General features: G+C 36.9%; 1 protein-coding gene across 2 annotated transcripts in view; it reads right to left on the bottom strand.

Annotated features, from left to right (window-relative positions):
* Positions 1–6,853: 6,853 nt before the first annotated feature.
* Positions 6,854–16,436, bottom strand: part of vwa5b1 (von Willebrand factor A domain containing 5B1) — a 38,265-nt gene continuing 28,682 nt past the window's right edge. For both annotated transcript variants that reach the window (XM_053482813.1, XM_053482814.1), the window contains 5 exons: positions 16,247–16,378; positions 15,945–16,013; positions 15,692–15,761; positions 13,314–13,434; positions 6,854–8,852 (listed from right to left, as the gene is read on the bottom strand). In XM_053482813.1, the coding sequence (XP_053338788.1) occupies positions 8,232–8,852; positions 13,314–13,434; positions 15,692–15,761; positions 15,945–16,013; positions 16,247–16,378 (1,013 nt within the window). In that variant the 3' untranslated portion in view covers positions 6,854–8,231. The remainder of the gene's footprint in view (positions 8,853–13,313; positions 13,435–15,691; positions 15,762–15,944; positions 16,014–16,246; positions 16,379–16,436) is intronic.

Raw genomic sequence — 16,436 nt, 5'->3', positions numbered from 1 at the left:
TAGTCCAAAGACCTGCAGATTAGGTTAATTGGTGTTCCTGTTTCCTGTAGTGTGTGAATGAGTATCTATATGTGTGTGTCCTGCGATGAATTGGCCTGGGTATACCCCGCCTTACGCCCTAAGTCTCCCGGGATTGGCTTCAGGGCCCCCGCAACCCTGAATACACCACAATATGGTATAGACGATGAGTGAGTAAGTTGTGGACTGTGCTTCTGTTATACCAGCTATAAACCACTGTTCCCTTAAAACTCTTGCTTCCATCTCTCTCTCTCTCTTTCTCTTTCTCTTTTAAGGTCATCAAGGAAAAAAATTATCCATGTCCATAAATTGTCATGTTACCATAAAACCACATCTTCTGTTCAGTATGAAGGTGCGACAATCTTAAATAAATCAATGTCATTAAATAAATAATTTTCAATGTAATTTAGTTATTAAATGTCCCATTATTTAATTTGATTACATTTTGAAATATGTAATTTTTTAAGTGCTTTTTAAATGTTATTGCAAGCATTCATTTAATCATTTATTCGTTTCGTGATTGATTTATTTCAAGCTCGCCAGTCAGTCATGCACCACAGTATTATTAAATCTGTCAAAGTCCAATCAATCCCAGCTGGCGTGCTCTAATAAAGTTCCTGATCCATTTAGCTTTGGGCTGCCACCTGCCATTTACGGAAAAATTGCTTTAAAATATTTTAAAATGTTCAATAATCAATGAAAGATTAAATTAATTAATTATTTTTTGTTATTTTTGTTTATTAATTTTTTTTTATTATTTAGTGTATTTATTTAAAATTTTCACATTCCTCCAGCCACAATCCAAAAGCCTTTCCAGTTCGGGAAAGGTACATTATCGTTACAGCTTTACCTCTTATACCACTCCAAAATTCTCATACTGGAGACTCCTTCCAAAAATGCTAAATAAGTATCTATTCAAAGACACTTAACACGAAAAAAAAAGGAAAATCTGTTTTTGTCCAGTGTCCTGCATACAAGTCCCAGTGAAGGAGCTGTTACCATGGAAACAATAATGTGTTGAAATGGGTGCATTAAAAAAAAACCTTACAGTTAGACGTACTTACAGAAAATCAAACCAATCAGAAGGCAGAATTTGACACTGACCCTCCTTAAATAGCTATGTTGGTGCTTATTTGTTTAATGCGCTTAATATTTGAGTTTACATTACATGTCAAATAAGTAAATAAAAAATACAACTTACTTACGTACTGGGATTAATACAAAAAATCTAAATCAGGCACTGATCATATACTGTACCGCATTAACATGATAACAGATGACGGATGAGAGAGTACAGAACTCAGTCCCGAAGAAGATGAAGGCTGGAGAGGCTTCTGGATCTGATGAGAGTTCACAGTTGTGTGTGTGTGTGTGTCTTGCATGGCCTCAGTGAACAGGCTCTGGAGGAGAGACCCTTTCAAAACAGCTCTTACAAAACAACTCCCTTTGATTTCTGCACCGGCGAGGGCACAGAGGACATCCTGAAGATCATTTCTGATTTAATGAGGATTGATTAGTTCAGAACCCCAACACCAACCCCCCCCAACCCCCCATCCCCCCCATCCACACACACATCTCTGTTTCATCATGCTTTACTACTGATAGCATCATCAAAGGCTTGTTATGTCCGTGTCTGATCTCATCTCGCAGTCTCTCCAAGGCTACATCTCTTCATCTTTGGTAATTCGTTTTTAAATACAGAGCTGCAACAAGTTATATAAGGTGCTCGAGATTGTCTTGAACTTTTTTTCCTAGACAGCAGCAAAGGCTTCGATCAGTAAATCAGGTCGTCTGCATGCCAGGGCGGGACGCTAACATGCCATGAAATCTTAGTCGCGGCTCGCGTGGCTGCTGCCGTTGACATTATCACACAGCTGTTTCCCCTGCAGCATGATCTCCTGTTAATCAGTGTAACCTTTAATCACTCGCATGAACCACAATCTTAGAAGCTTCTGCACTGTAGGAGCGGATTTGATTAGCCACACCCCTTTCTGCTGCCTGATTTTTTACACACATCAAAAAGGAATAAACAAATTCTACTCACTGGCTTTTTTAAAATACTATTGCTAAAAAAAAAAAATGCTGCCTTCTCTGTTGCCATGGAGACACTCCTGACAATCCTTTTGCCCTTTGACACGCCCACACAACTCTGATGAGGTGAAAATGGGGGGTAAAAATGGAGGAGACTGTTATTCTACATTTATGAAGTTGATTATTTTCCCGATACAGAACACCTCCGAGTGTGTTATCGTCATATTCATATACTTTAATATATCTTCATCATAGACTACAGCAGTATCCTATTACTACTGTGTATTAAAAAATACACATTATACAGTTCTTTATATACTATAGTATATAGTATTTATTATGACAAACCAAGTATTTGTTTTGACTGTATTTAGCTTTAATTATTATTATTATTACTATTATTATTATTATTATTATTATTGTGGTATTTTTTCAACAACCTTATGCAATCATGTACGTCCAGAGTGGCATTAATTTTTAGCTTGTGATCTTGTATTGATGACAGCTCACCCCAAAGACTTTCAATAGTTTATATGTGATAATGATTCCTCATGCTCCCAGAACCTCTCTCACACTCTTTCACCATCTGAGTCGTGGAATATTCTTTTGTCATCGGGTACAACAAATATCTATACATCTGTTAACCTGGTCATTCAGTACGTTCAGGTCGTCAGCTGACTTTATTTATTGCCGCATAACGTTGCTGAGTCTCGACCTGAGCAACTGAAGCAACCCCAGACCATAACACTGTCTCCAGGGGCTTGTACAGTGGCCACTATACACAATGTGTGTATCACTTCATGAGCTTCCCTTCTTACCCTGACACGCCCATCACTCTGGAATAGGCTCATACTGTATGACCTTTTTTCCAATCTTTGTGCAACAAGAAACTTTTCTTTTTCCTAGTCTTGCTAACAAGTGGCTTTCGTAAAAATACACAGCTGTTTAGTCCCAATCTTGAGAGTTCTCATCACATTGTGTGTGTAAGGAAACGCTCTTATTTTTAGTACTACACATAGCTCCTTTTTTTTTAAGATGCAACGTCATCAAGCGTTTAAGTAATCATAGCCCGATCATAGTCAGTCTTGATAAAGGTGTCCTTCGAGGTTTTAACAATTAGGCTAGTTGAAGGTTCTTAACTCAATTCTATTCATTTTAAGTCTCCTTAGTTGTTTTCTTTGCTTGATGCAGGCCGATAATTTGATCCTTCTAAAAAAAAATTGTTCTTAGGGGTTCTTAGAATTTTATTAACTTTTAATTAAACATTTTTTCGATCCAATTAAAATTATATTACATTCATCACAAATGCAGTCTAGTAAGCCAATCCAGATGTACTGTATCATGTTAAAAAAAGCTAATTCAATCATTAAAAATCCTTTTGCCATTACAGTATGCTAGCACAGGTGTACATTTTTGAAGCTTTTTGTAGACTAGTTAAGTATCTAAAGCATCTGCGTTTGTGAATTCGATATTATAATCTAAAAATATCAATTAAAGAATAACTCTCTTCTGAAACTGATCAGATGATTCTTGTTCTGAGAAAATAAAGCTTTTCCATGCAACAAATTGCCAACAAACTGAAGTTTCCGCACAAGTGTGTGTATATACAGTACGCTCTTCAAAAAGCAGTACAAACTGGCTCTAACCAGGACAGAAAGAGAAGTGGGAGGCCCCAGAGCACGGATGAGCAAGCGGAAAACTACAGCAGCGTCTCCAGTTTGAGAGACATCTCACAGCTTATCACAACTGGCAGATTCATAAAATAGTTCCCACAAAACCCCGGTCTCATCCTCAACAAGCATTATCCAGACATTGGATAGAGAAAGATTGGGATCGAATGTTATGAACAGACAAATCTGAGGTGTTTGGAACACAAAAAGGAACATTCGTACCATTTAGGGAAAAAAAAAAAGTAGATAGATAGCACTTTATCTCTGTGGGTGTCACACCGCCCCCTAATGTTCCATGAGCCGCATTTCAAAAATATATGATTGGTTCACTTTTTGTGCCTCAGAGGGAGCACATGATACTGTAGCTTTGACTGTCCCTGGTTGGGTAGAAATTAGCAATGATTCGATTAAATTATAGTGAAATAAAAAATATTGAACCAAAGAAAAAAAATGATCTTGAACATCACATGCAGAACCAAGTCATACACTGTGAATAGCACTTGACTGGATCCCCAATAACAGGACAATGGATGTGTTTTCCAAAGAACTTTGGTTCACTTACAGTACTTTACGTACATCCCCCAACAGGACAACAAATTTCCAGCAGGTGTAGTGGTAAAACTGCTTTCAGCCGAGCTAATGGACATGGCAGTATCAAGTTCTTCTGTTTGGCTCTTCAGCAGTTAATCAATGTGGTACTTCCACCCGAGGGTCATTTTGTTACAGCATACAGGTATTTAGACGACAGACTCGTCTATTCTCAAACCTGGACAGATCAGGTTTGATCAGATCTGTCTGATCTAAAAGAGGTGTGTACTGTTGGACTCAGAGCAAATAACCCCAAAAATACTACCTGGGGCTAACAGTACATGTGGTATTACATGGATTTACTTAACCCCTCAAAAAAAGAAGATAAAATCAGCAACCAACCAAAAAAAAAACGTTTGTGCCTTGTAGGAGTTGGCAGGCAATTATGGTTGCTTTGTGTCCAATTTCTCATCCATAGCCATCCCATCTCTGACCTGACAAGGAAGGCACAGCCGGAACAAGTGCACTGGACCAAGACCACCCTCACCAATTTGCCGATCCTTCACAACCCTGACTCCAGCCAGACTCTTCACTGTCCACACAGACACATTAAGACAAAATGAGGACACAATACAACAGCAACGATGGTTACCTGGCACGGGAACTGCAACTATGAACATAGTTGGCATTAACACTCATCAACAATATAAGACTTAAATACACACCCTATTCAGTGACCATCTCGAAACATTTTGCACCTGATTACATTCAGTACTACACGCGACTGATCGCTGGGAAGTGTAGGCCAGTGTTTCAATAGTGCTTCTCTGGCAGCATTTAAACTGAATGAAGTGCATTACAGTTACCAAGACAACATTCTAGGAGTAGATGGATATAAGGGGGAAAAAATCAAGGTGTTCAAGGTGCTCTGTGTCTTAAGAGTTCTTTGAGTAAGCATACATAAAACACAGCCCATGTGCAAGCTAGTGGTCAAATTGAATCTCCATCGTAAGACGCATCCTTTTGCAACTAAATCGGATCCTCCATCTCTTTTCCGCTTGTCAAAGTGTGGTGCAGCATCTGCTGGTTACAAAATGTATTGCTTTTCAGCAGAGCCTGAAAATAAGTAAGTGGAAGAAAAATTTTTCTTATTTTTTAATTCCGTGTGTCCATGTTGTTGTTCAGGATGCCACTAATCCTTTTAACTAATTTATGTGAGATGCAGAAGAGTGCAATAAAAAATATAAAGACAAGCAATCACTTCCAAGGTTACAGATGTATACTGTAAGATCAAGCACCTAGGCATGCAGATCGCTTCTCCAGACATTTGTGAAAGAACGGGTCACTCTCAGGAGCTCAGTGAGTTCTAGCGTGGTACCGTGATGGGATGCCACCTCTGCCACTTTCAGGTCACTTTCCTCATTACTAAATATTTCAGTCAACAGGTAATTTTTGTAATGGCAAAGTGAAGACAATTGCAAATGACAGAACCTCCAAAGACCTCCAAACTCCATCTGGCCTTCAGATTAGCTCCATGGTTGAGCAGCTGCATCCAAGTCTTGCATCACCAAAAACAATGCAAAGCATTGGATGCAGTGGTGTAAAGCACGCCGACACTGGATTCTAGAGCAGTGGACACGTGTTCTCTGGCTTTGGGCTCGGCCCCTTAGGTCCAGTGAAAGGAACTCTTAATGCTTCAGCATACTAAGATATTTTGGACAATTTCATGCTCCCAACTTTGTGGGAACAGTTTGGGGACGTCCCCTTCCTGTTCCAACATGACTCCGCACCAGTAAACAAAGCAAAAGTCCATAAAGACATGGATGAGTAAGTTTGGTGTGGAAGAACTTGACAGGTTCTGACCTCAACCCAATAGAACAACTGAGATGAATTATAATGAAGACTGTGGGACAGGTCTTTACGTCCCACATTAGCGTCTGACCTCACAAATGCGCTTCTGGTGGAATAGTCAACAATTCCCATAAACACACTCCTAAACCTTGTGGAAAGCCTTTACAGAAGAGTTTAAGATATAATATTTTGCATTGTGACCTATCCTCTTCTTCTTGTTCTTTTTGTTCTTCTTTTTATTATTGTTTTATTCTTCCAGTAGACCGATCACTTTACATTGGGCAGCAAATCAAAACTATTACATTCTGATTAAACACTTTTATGATGTACAGTACAGACACATCTTATCAGATCAGCGTCCACAAAAATAGTTACATTGAAATCTCTAATTAAAATGATTTCCATCAGATTCGGAAGAAATATCACCCACATAAATGTAGCTCCTGTTTAATTCTTGATTCTGGTTAAGCAGGATTTCAGCGACGATGTTTATTTCACATTTATTTAAGGAATATCTAGTTTCAGTGTTTTACAAGAAACTGAATTGTAAAGCTGTAACAAAGTTTTTTGACCCACTTTTGTGCTTTGTGTACTCCTTAACATGACAAGGTGTGTTTTTTGCAAAACTGACAAATGCATGTTAATATATTAAAATAACTACATATCACTTTACTCCATTGTTGAGTATTTTCCTCTCGCAGCATGCCCCTTGACTGACAGTCGGTAGTGCTGTAATAACCACAGGCACTCTCAGATCATTTACTCAGCAGCAAGACTTTATTACATGCAGTTACACACTCTGTCATTGCACGGGAGGCACTACAACGAGCCGACAATCGTTTGATAACCACTTTGGGAAAAAAAACACACAGCTGACCTCAAACATAGAGTTCATAGACTTTTGTTTTCTTTTTTTTCACATGGAGAGTCAACGTCCACATTCACGAGCGAAATGTCACACATCGGCGGTGGCTCTCGGACGAACTCATGCATCAACGGACTCATGCTTGCCACGGGGACTCAAGCTACACAGCAGCGATACCTGAGTGACAGTTACAATCTGGTATGGGAAAATAAAAAAATAAAAAAAAATCAATAAGCAGGAGATTTTTTCGGAATTCACGTACCATATGCCACAATTTAAGGCAATCAAACGATGGTAAAGTTCAGCAGCTACAGAGTCACAGATTTCCTAAATACACTGGCGAACAGCACATAAGAGAAAAACTTCACGTGACTTAACAGGAAGAAGAAGAAAAAAAGTTTATATTCATTCATTAAAGAAGTTCAGCTGGGTCAGGCACTTAAGACTGGAGAGCACTCGACAGGAAGTGCTGTCTCAGCAATAGTTTGACATCTTATTAAGTCTCCAAATACAGTAAAATAATGCTGCATGGTAAATACGATATATATTACTGCTGCCTCTTGCAACATTCGATCATTCAGTGCCTTAATTAAGGAATTTCCACAGACTGCTCTAGGACCTTTTAGCGACCATCTAAGAAACAGTCGAGTTTTACAAGATCTGCTTTACTCGTTACAGAAAGCAGCGATCACGCACTCCACCAAATAAAAATACGTCTACAGTACAGAGTTACTTCAGGACAAACACAAAGTCGTCGGGTTACACCCTGCTTCGTTCCCGCAACTCGAGCAACAGAGTGTTAACAACAAACGTTAACGATAGCATGCTTCGACATCGGCGTGGACATTCCTGAGTGGACGTCCCAACAGAATCCACATCAGCCGTCACAACCATCTTCTGGTTTTACAAACAACTTCTGCTTAGAAGCATTTATAATGATCAACTTATCATTTTTTTAGGTTTTTAAGGTCACCCTTAGTCGTTTAACGAGTCTAATTTTATTGGCTCTTTCAATAAGTCTATTGCATCACTGCAGCAGTTTTGAACAAATGACACGAAAATAAAAAATTTGGTGCTTATGTTTCCGAAAAAAAAAAGAAAGGTATTAAAAAGCTGCAAGAGCTCAGCATACAACCTAATTATCACGTCACTAATGTCAAGTCAAATTTTGTTTGGTTCTTTACTGATGGTTTGAACAACTTGCATGGAATGTGGATCAAGTAAAACCAGACAACAAAAACCGCCAAGCAATGGTGTACTTTACAGATCTACATGCTGTTGGGGTTGTAGCACAGCATGTTGAGCTGCAGGTTCTCGTCCCAGTGTCTGAGGATGATGAAGAGCTGGTTGGCCGCCGCCTTCACCGCCGCCAGCTCTCGTCCCTCAGGCACCACCTGCGTGTCCAGCCACAGGCTCGCTTTCGCGGCGATCAGTTCCCATTCAATGAAATAGCTGGCTGAGTTGTTCTCAAGCCACGCCAAGGCCACAGCCGTAGCCCACACCATGCCCTCAGGCTCCTGCTCCATCCTCTGCATACCTCCGGGCAAGACCGGTGTCTCCGCGTTCCCTAAATCGGACCCCCGCCCGCTGTCGGATTGGGAATAGCTGGGAGAAACCGAGGCCTCGTCCAAACCCGATGAACTGCTTCCGGTTCGGGGGCTGCGTGGCACAGAGTCCTCAAATTCTTCAAAGTCTTTAGGTGGAGGTGAAGAGCCGTGCTGGACCTCCAGACTGTCGGTTCTCCTGCTGCTGGAGTGAGAGAGGTGGGGAAGGCTGAGTCTGTGGCTGGTGAACGGCGACGTCCACTTTAGCTTGTCCATGGGGACGTTTATGGCCTCGCACAAGGCAGCATCAAGGACGAATGCACCGCAGGACAGCTGCAGAGACACCTGCAACAGTGAAGCGAGTAGATTAAGGAGAGTGGCTTTGACATGAGGTTTAGATAAACATCATTCAGAGCGAGCTCTGTCTCGTCCCCCACATGCACAGAAGCCTAGCCGAGACTATAGCTGGCTTTGGTGTGATGTTTTTTGTGACAAGTTTTTAAATTCCATTTCTATTCCATTCATATCCATTTATTCTATGTTTAGTGTGTGTGCAGTGTTGGTTTTGCAATTGCGCTTATAGCCCAGGAGCATAACCTTTATGTTTTTGCTTGTTTTTTTTTTTTCAGGACATTTGTTTTTGTTTTTTTGCTGTTATGTTTTTAGTTTTAGATTTTTTTTGTTTTGTTTTTTGTTGCTGTGCTTTTGTTTTTGGAGGATTGCTTCTAACATTTTTAGCACTCATTTTTGTTATATTTCTAGTTTAGATTTTTGTGTTTTTTTGGGGTTTGATTCAATGTTTTTGCTTTTTTCCATTGTCTCCTTATTATTGATATTTTTATTGTGGTTTTGCTTTGTTGTCTCTTTTGTTTTTGCTGCTGCTATTGTATTTTTTCCTCTGCTTAGATTTTGTTTTTATTCCATGCTGTTTTGTTTTTGCTGCTTTGGTATTGTTTTTGCTATTGTGTTTTGTCTTTGATTTTGTGGTTTTGTTTTTGCTTTTGCTGTTGTGTTTTTGTTTATGTATTTTTGTTTTTGTGTTATGTGTGCTGTTGTGATTTGATTTTTCTTGCGGCTTGGGCCTTTGCTTTGGTTTGTGTGTGTGTGTGTGTGTGTGTGGGTGCGTGCATGTGTTTAATTTTGTAATTATAATATGTTATTATTGTGGTTTTGGTTTTGCTCCTTGTGTAGTTTAAGCTTATTAACCATATTGCCTAAGGATGCAACAAAGTTAATAAGTTTGACTCCAATAAAAAATAAGCTAAAAGAAAATTTACAGCTGTCAAAAATCAAGAGAAGAGGAAAAAAAGAACAATCTGTAATGGCCACATTTCTCAAAACACATCCTTTATAGTTTTTTCTTTTTCTAAGCATCATTAAGCAGCTAAGTGCCGTCTGGTTGTCAACATCCTTTCAGCCTGAAAGGACGAGAGACCAATTGACATTTAACTTTGGACTTGACAGTCGCCCCCTATGAGAACCTACGCCATCAAGCACTTGGTGTGAGCCAGCTTTGTACAAATTCCTTGAAATTTTACATCCAAAACTTTTCAGTGATAGACAAGGCTTCTTCTTTGTCTTTCGGCTGTTACCTTTCAGGGGTCGCCACAGCGAATCATCTGCCCTTCCCTAACCCTATCCTTCACCTCCTTTCCACCCTCTCCGTTTCTCTGGACCGTTAACCCTAAGTACTTAAAGTCCTGCACCCTCTTCACCTCTGCTCTCTGTAGTCTCACCGTTCCACTTACTGTAGGTTCCTCTCAGTGACACACATGTATTCTGTCCTGCTACAGCTAAGCTTCCTTCCTCTGCTTTCCAGAGCGTACCTCCGCCTCTCTAGATTTTCCTCCACCTGTTTCTTGCTCTCACTACAAAGCACAATGTCATCTGCAAAAACATTTCAGTGGTAGACAAGTAAGACACGAAAAATAGAATCCTGTCAATCCGACAAGAAAGAAAAAGTTTTCTAGAAATAAACTCTAAAATGAAATATCCATATATCTATATATGTTTCTTTTGCTTATTCAATTGATTTCTCCTGTTTCCTAAGGTTGTGCTACCGTTTGCATATGGAACAAAGGCATTTTTAAAGTTAGAGATATTACTAAATAGAAGTATTACCCTTTTTTTTTGCAAGGAATGCAAAAAAGTGGAAAACGCATCATGTGATAATGAGAGGATTGTTATTAATATCTTATTTAAATAAAAAATAATTAGATTTTATCATGTAATATCTCATTATTATTAAAAACATTTGTTAGTGTCACATTATCACAAGATATGCTTTATGAAAATCATCACTCTATTATTAAAAAAACATCTGAATTTAAAAAGAACAGCATATAATTGGTAAGAGCGTGCTTATTATTATTATTATTATTATTAGAAAAAATCTATTTTATGGAAATACTTCTTACTATTTATTACAAGCAATATTGCATATTATTATTTCAAGAAAATTACAGCATTGAAAATGTCACCAGCCTTAGTACTGTATGTTATTATGTAAATCACATACTTAATATAAATGGCATTTTTTGATTTTTACTTAAATGATTATGCAAATTATTATTCTCTAACACACAAGATTGTCTGTAATAAAGACATCTAATTTAAAAACTGTAATATAAGCTTTTTTTGTAAAACTAGACTTAAACTTCCAGGTTTTAAGCAAAACAATACATCCTGTATTACACAGTGGCTACCGTGAGTAGTTTAAATGTGTTTAAACTGTTTTTGGAGAACGTTGAAGCCAAGAAAAGAATGTTTACACTCCGTTACTACTATTGCAGTCACTTTAGCGTAATGAATGACAGGGACAGGTGTACAGTTTGTTGCTTAGCACTCATAATATATTCTGTGAAACAAACAAACACCATGTTATAAAGGTAAGGTACTGTATGAATAAATGATGTCTTTTTTAGCTCCCTTGTGGTTTAAAGGAAACATGCTCAGCACCTTTTCAGGTCGTGATATTACTTGCGTTATTAAGCAATAAATAAGACAGAGTTACCTAATTTTGCTGTGAAACTGTTCACGTGTAAAAAAAAAATGTATATATTGATTAAAAAGAAAAGTTTAATTGAAAATTGCAAGAAAAAAATTTGTGGGGGGATTTTAAATGGATTTCAATTGATGAATATTACTGAGAAACCAAATAGTTCTGTTTATCAAGTTGTATATTGTTTTGTATATATATATATTTGTATATATTGTATATATTTTATGACTACCATAGTGCAGTACAGAATATTTTGTATGAACATTTTATAATACAGTATATTTTGCTTTATCCCAAATAAAATTCTTCCTCAGATTTCCTTGAAGCAGTAGAGTTGTTGTTTTTTTCTTGGTGCTTTGTTTTCATAAAGCTCATGTTCAAGAGCTAATTTAACTCCTCTACACCGCAGCCTACTTCATGTTTACCTGAGCGTTGTTGCTGTCGTTGCCTAGATCCTAGACAAGTCTGTTCTTACAGGATTTCATAAGCAGCCTTTACTCTTAGCTTATTGTTGTGTGGCTTGAACCATCCAGTCATCCAAGACCCAGAATCTACAAAAATCTCAAGACAAATTCCACCTACTGTAGCATTGAGCAATACTTCCTGCTTCTAAGGAAAACATGTTTGCTAATTAGTTGATGCTAATAGTGTAAAATAGTGTTTATTCTCAGGTGAAGATAAAGATTATTTATTTATTTATTTATTTAACAGCTAAATTTCTGGTACACAGTTGTAGCAAATTAGCAGTGTTTACATTCGTCCAATGGGACTCAAAATAAACATCTTAAATCAACAGTGAAGTATTTGCTGTTTATTTATTCAACAAGTTTCATTTATTCAGCAAATTTATAAACAAATTGTAATGCTAGCTAACTTTAGTAGAAAATAATTATGCAGTATATTTAAACAACTTGATGACGCTTTTGTTTCGTTGTGATATCACCCAAGTGAGAATGGGTTCCCTGTCGAGTCTGGTTCCCCCCAAGGTTTCTTCCTACTGTCATCTCAGGGAGTTTTTCATTGCTACTCTCACCCTCGGCTCGCTCATTAGGGACTAACTGATCGCTATAGTCTATTTCTATATATCAATTAATATATAACTCAGTTATATACAGTAGCACTTATTAGCAACTACAAGTTAACCAAAGTGCTTTACAGAATAAATAAAACAGACAAACAATAAGAAAAACGTTAAAAATAAAATCAACACAAGCTGTTAAAATAAATTAAACATGTAAATTTAAGAAATTAAGAAGATTAAAAAATAGATATGTAAAAACAATAAAACAGAAAGCGTGAAACTGAGTATTAAGAATATAGATTAACATAGGATAAAAACAGAATATTAAGAAATAAAAACTGAACTTTGAGAGAATGTTATTATAAATAAATAAAAACCATACCTAACTTTTATACATTTAAATCTAGTGTAAATAAATGCGTTTTTAATTTGGATATAAAAGATGGCAGATCGGAAACACATCGAATTTTAAGTGTTCACTAATTCCATAGTTTGGGAGCCGCTACCGCAAATGCCTGATCACCAAACCGTTTGCATTTGGATCTTACCACGTCCAAAAGAAATATATATTTGTGTGCTTCACCATACAGTAGGTAGTGAAATCCTCTGGACATGTATGGTATAAATTGAGTGCTTTGGTTATTTAGCACTATGTTTAATCCAGCTTTAACTGAAGTTCTTTTTTTATATTTTATTCCATTTTAAACTATAATTATTTTCTTTTGTTTTGTTGAGCTATTAACACAAGCGAGACTACAATTTCACAGAATAAAACAATACGAACCAAAGGGATGTAGTCCTTGTTGTCATTATCACTGTCTCCCACTGAATCAGCTTTGCTCTGTGCGCGGCACATGAAGCCCCGAGCCGCTTTAGTCAGGAGCCGTGTTCTGGTGAGACTCAATCTGAGAGAACAGAAGGAAAAACATCTAATAAAATGCCACCAAAGGCAAACCTCATTTTTCACAACATGAGTTTCTGGAATCATTTTTCTTCAAACTGGTTCTCATTCAGTAAACAGCAAACTTGTAGATTACCTTCAGCATGAGCCTTAAGAATCCAGTAGCAAAATATATATTGCACACAAGTGGCTGAACTACTGAATTTCAGATAATATCTTTGAGGAATAGACATTCTGCTCACGGCCAGGGCAGAATTACAGACCAAAGAAGCAAAATAAATAAATAAATAAATAAATCACTGGCTCTAATACTGTAGGTTCTCAAAAAATGCATAAACAAATAAAATATAATATAGCAAAAACATTGTAAACATATTTTCCAGCTTACATTGAATATAATAAAATCAACACGTTCATAATACTGTATATATCTGAACATAAAGTTATGGGTGTCTCACGTGTGTAACTAGTTCTTTTTGGCAGGACCATGATTGGATGACATGAAACAGATTTCAGTGATTTTAAACCAACTGTAAAATAACTTTTGATGTTAATGTAAAAATAAGTTTTTTCTTACTTACCAAATTTGAGTCACCTTAACACAATGTAACTGACAATCTTTAAATGATGACTAAAAACCTACTGTATCTCTGTTTATTCAATATTTGGGTGAATTTCTCACCAATAAATAAATAAATAAATAAATAAATAAACCTCCCAACAATGTTTGACTGGTACTTAGTTAGTAACCTAGTAACCTAGTGTAACGACCCATCAGTGACGGAAAGCACTTTTGTATGTCACTTTAGATAAGAGCGTCTGTCAAAATGACAATGCGAACATACTTTAAATGACTCCAGGATGTAATGTAGCTTTACGCCACAGCAGGGCTGAGATACGGCACAGAGCACAAGATCTAAACATAGTTATGATTTGTCCAAAACAGAAAGGAAATGAAAAATAAAGAAAGAAACTGTGTGTGTCTGTGTGTGTGAATTATGCTTTTAGACTCCCATGCATAACTGTGACATTGTTGTGAATTAAACTTGCAAATATCTGGCAACTGAGTAAATGCTTTTCTACAGCACCTATAATGGTCACATCATATAATTTTTTTCTAAATATTTTGCTAATTTTTTTTTAACTGTATGCATCATTTACTAAAATGATCCAACAAACAATCAGATAACTTTATTTAATTTGTTCAATCATTTTAACTAATTCATTCGCATAGTTTAGTGAAATAAGCAGACAAAACATCTGACAAACAATAAGTAAAAAAAATAAGGAAAAATTGTTTTTTGTAATTTAATTCACTTTAATAAAATTTAAATTCGAAATTTTTTATTTTAATTCAAGTTGCATTTATTCATGTGCACAATTTAGTAAAATGATCAAACAAACTGAAAGACGTTAGATTTTTTTTCTTATTCATTAATTGACTTTAGTACGTAAATTATGCAAACAATTTAGTAAAATAACATACTGGAAAAATTTTCTGATAATTTTAAGTAACTTATTCACTGATTCAGTTAATGACAAACACAATTTATTAACATAACAAATGAACTATAAAAACATTCTGATAATTTTATCTAATTCAATTATTTATTTAACTCATGCAAATAATTGAGTTAAACAAAGTCAAAAACAATTGACTTTGCACAATTTAGTAACAAAAATAAATTAGATTTTATTTTTCTAATTGGTTTACTTGTTTTGCTTAATCATGCATTCAATTTAGTGAAACAAGAATGAACTAAAAAAACAATTAGCAATTTATTTTCTAATTTATTTTTTGTTATACTGTATTTAATGGTGCACATAATTTAGCAATACAAGAAAATGAACTTTTTTTCGAAGCCAGTCAATTCTTTTACCAAACTGTGTATGTGAGTCAGTAAAAAAAAAAAAAATGAATATGATGTGAACACTCAGAGGTGGCGTACTTTTTGTGCAACAAATGGAAAGCATCTTGGATTTGCTTCACTGTGAAAATAAAAAACTTGGCAAATAGAGATATCTTAAATCTAGTCACATAGAGCTGAGATTAGCCGAGTCGAGTGGAATGGGACTTTTTTTTTTCCACTTTCCTTTATTCTCTCTTGAAAATTAAGTGACATTTTTAAGCAGAATGAAATGCACCAAAAAAACTGTCATTCAATTCCAATATCTCTCTCCCGCACCGTGTGGTTCTCGATCTTTGCATCAATCCATGACGCAGAACATGGTCTTTCTTTATCTTTGTCTCTCAGACCCACCTGGCTGAGAAGAGGCTTTCCACTGATCTCTGCATATGGTCCGAGGTCACCGTCGGGCTCCTCTGAGAGGCTGAAAGAGACAGAGCAGGGGCGACAGGTCAGCTGTGCTTGTTCCTCAAGGTTAGCACCAGAAAGGACAGTTTAAACAGCAGCACTACTTCCTGTGGAGTGTGTGTGTGCGTGCGTGCATACACTTACAGTAACAGTGCTTTCAGGATTATTACTGCTGTGGTGCCTGGAAACCATACTGTACCTTCTGTAAAGCTGAATCGTTCCCATCCAGCTGATGAGGGAGTACTGCAAGGGGAGGCTTTGTCCTCAACTGGGTATAAAGATCGCACATTAGATGAGATGAAATTAGATTTTATTATTATTATTATTATTATTATTATTATTATTATTAATATAAATAAAAAAATAAAGATGAAGGTCTATATTTTTCCCCCATTAAGCTCAGTAACTATAATGCAATATATCATTTATACTATGTCATTTTAAGTGAATAGTTTCAACAGTGGCCGGAAGGGATGTTGTGACTTTTGAAGATGATCTCACACGTTGGCGTTATTTGCTCTTCTCCCTCAGCCAGGCAGCCGGAGTGCGAGTGACCCAAACTGGCCGAATAACCCCGGCTCTTCCTGCTTCCTGAACGCTGACTCGAATGCGAGCTGCCCTTCCGCTCCTCCCCTGAGAATACCCATGGACAGATATTAGCATTGACGATTCAGGATAATTGGGAGTGTTT

Source organism: Clarias gariepinus, chromosome 22, assembly GCF_024256425.1.
Source record: "Clarias gariepinus isolate MV-2021 ecotype Netherlands chromosome 22, CGAR_prim_01v2, whole genome shotgun sequence".
Taxonomy (NCBI): domain Eukaryota; kingdom Metazoa; phylum Chordata; class Actinopteri; order Siluriformes; family Clariidae; genus Clarias; species Clarias gariepinus.
Note: the sequence above shows the minus strand (reverse complement) of the source record. Positions and strands in the feature narration are given on the sequence as shown.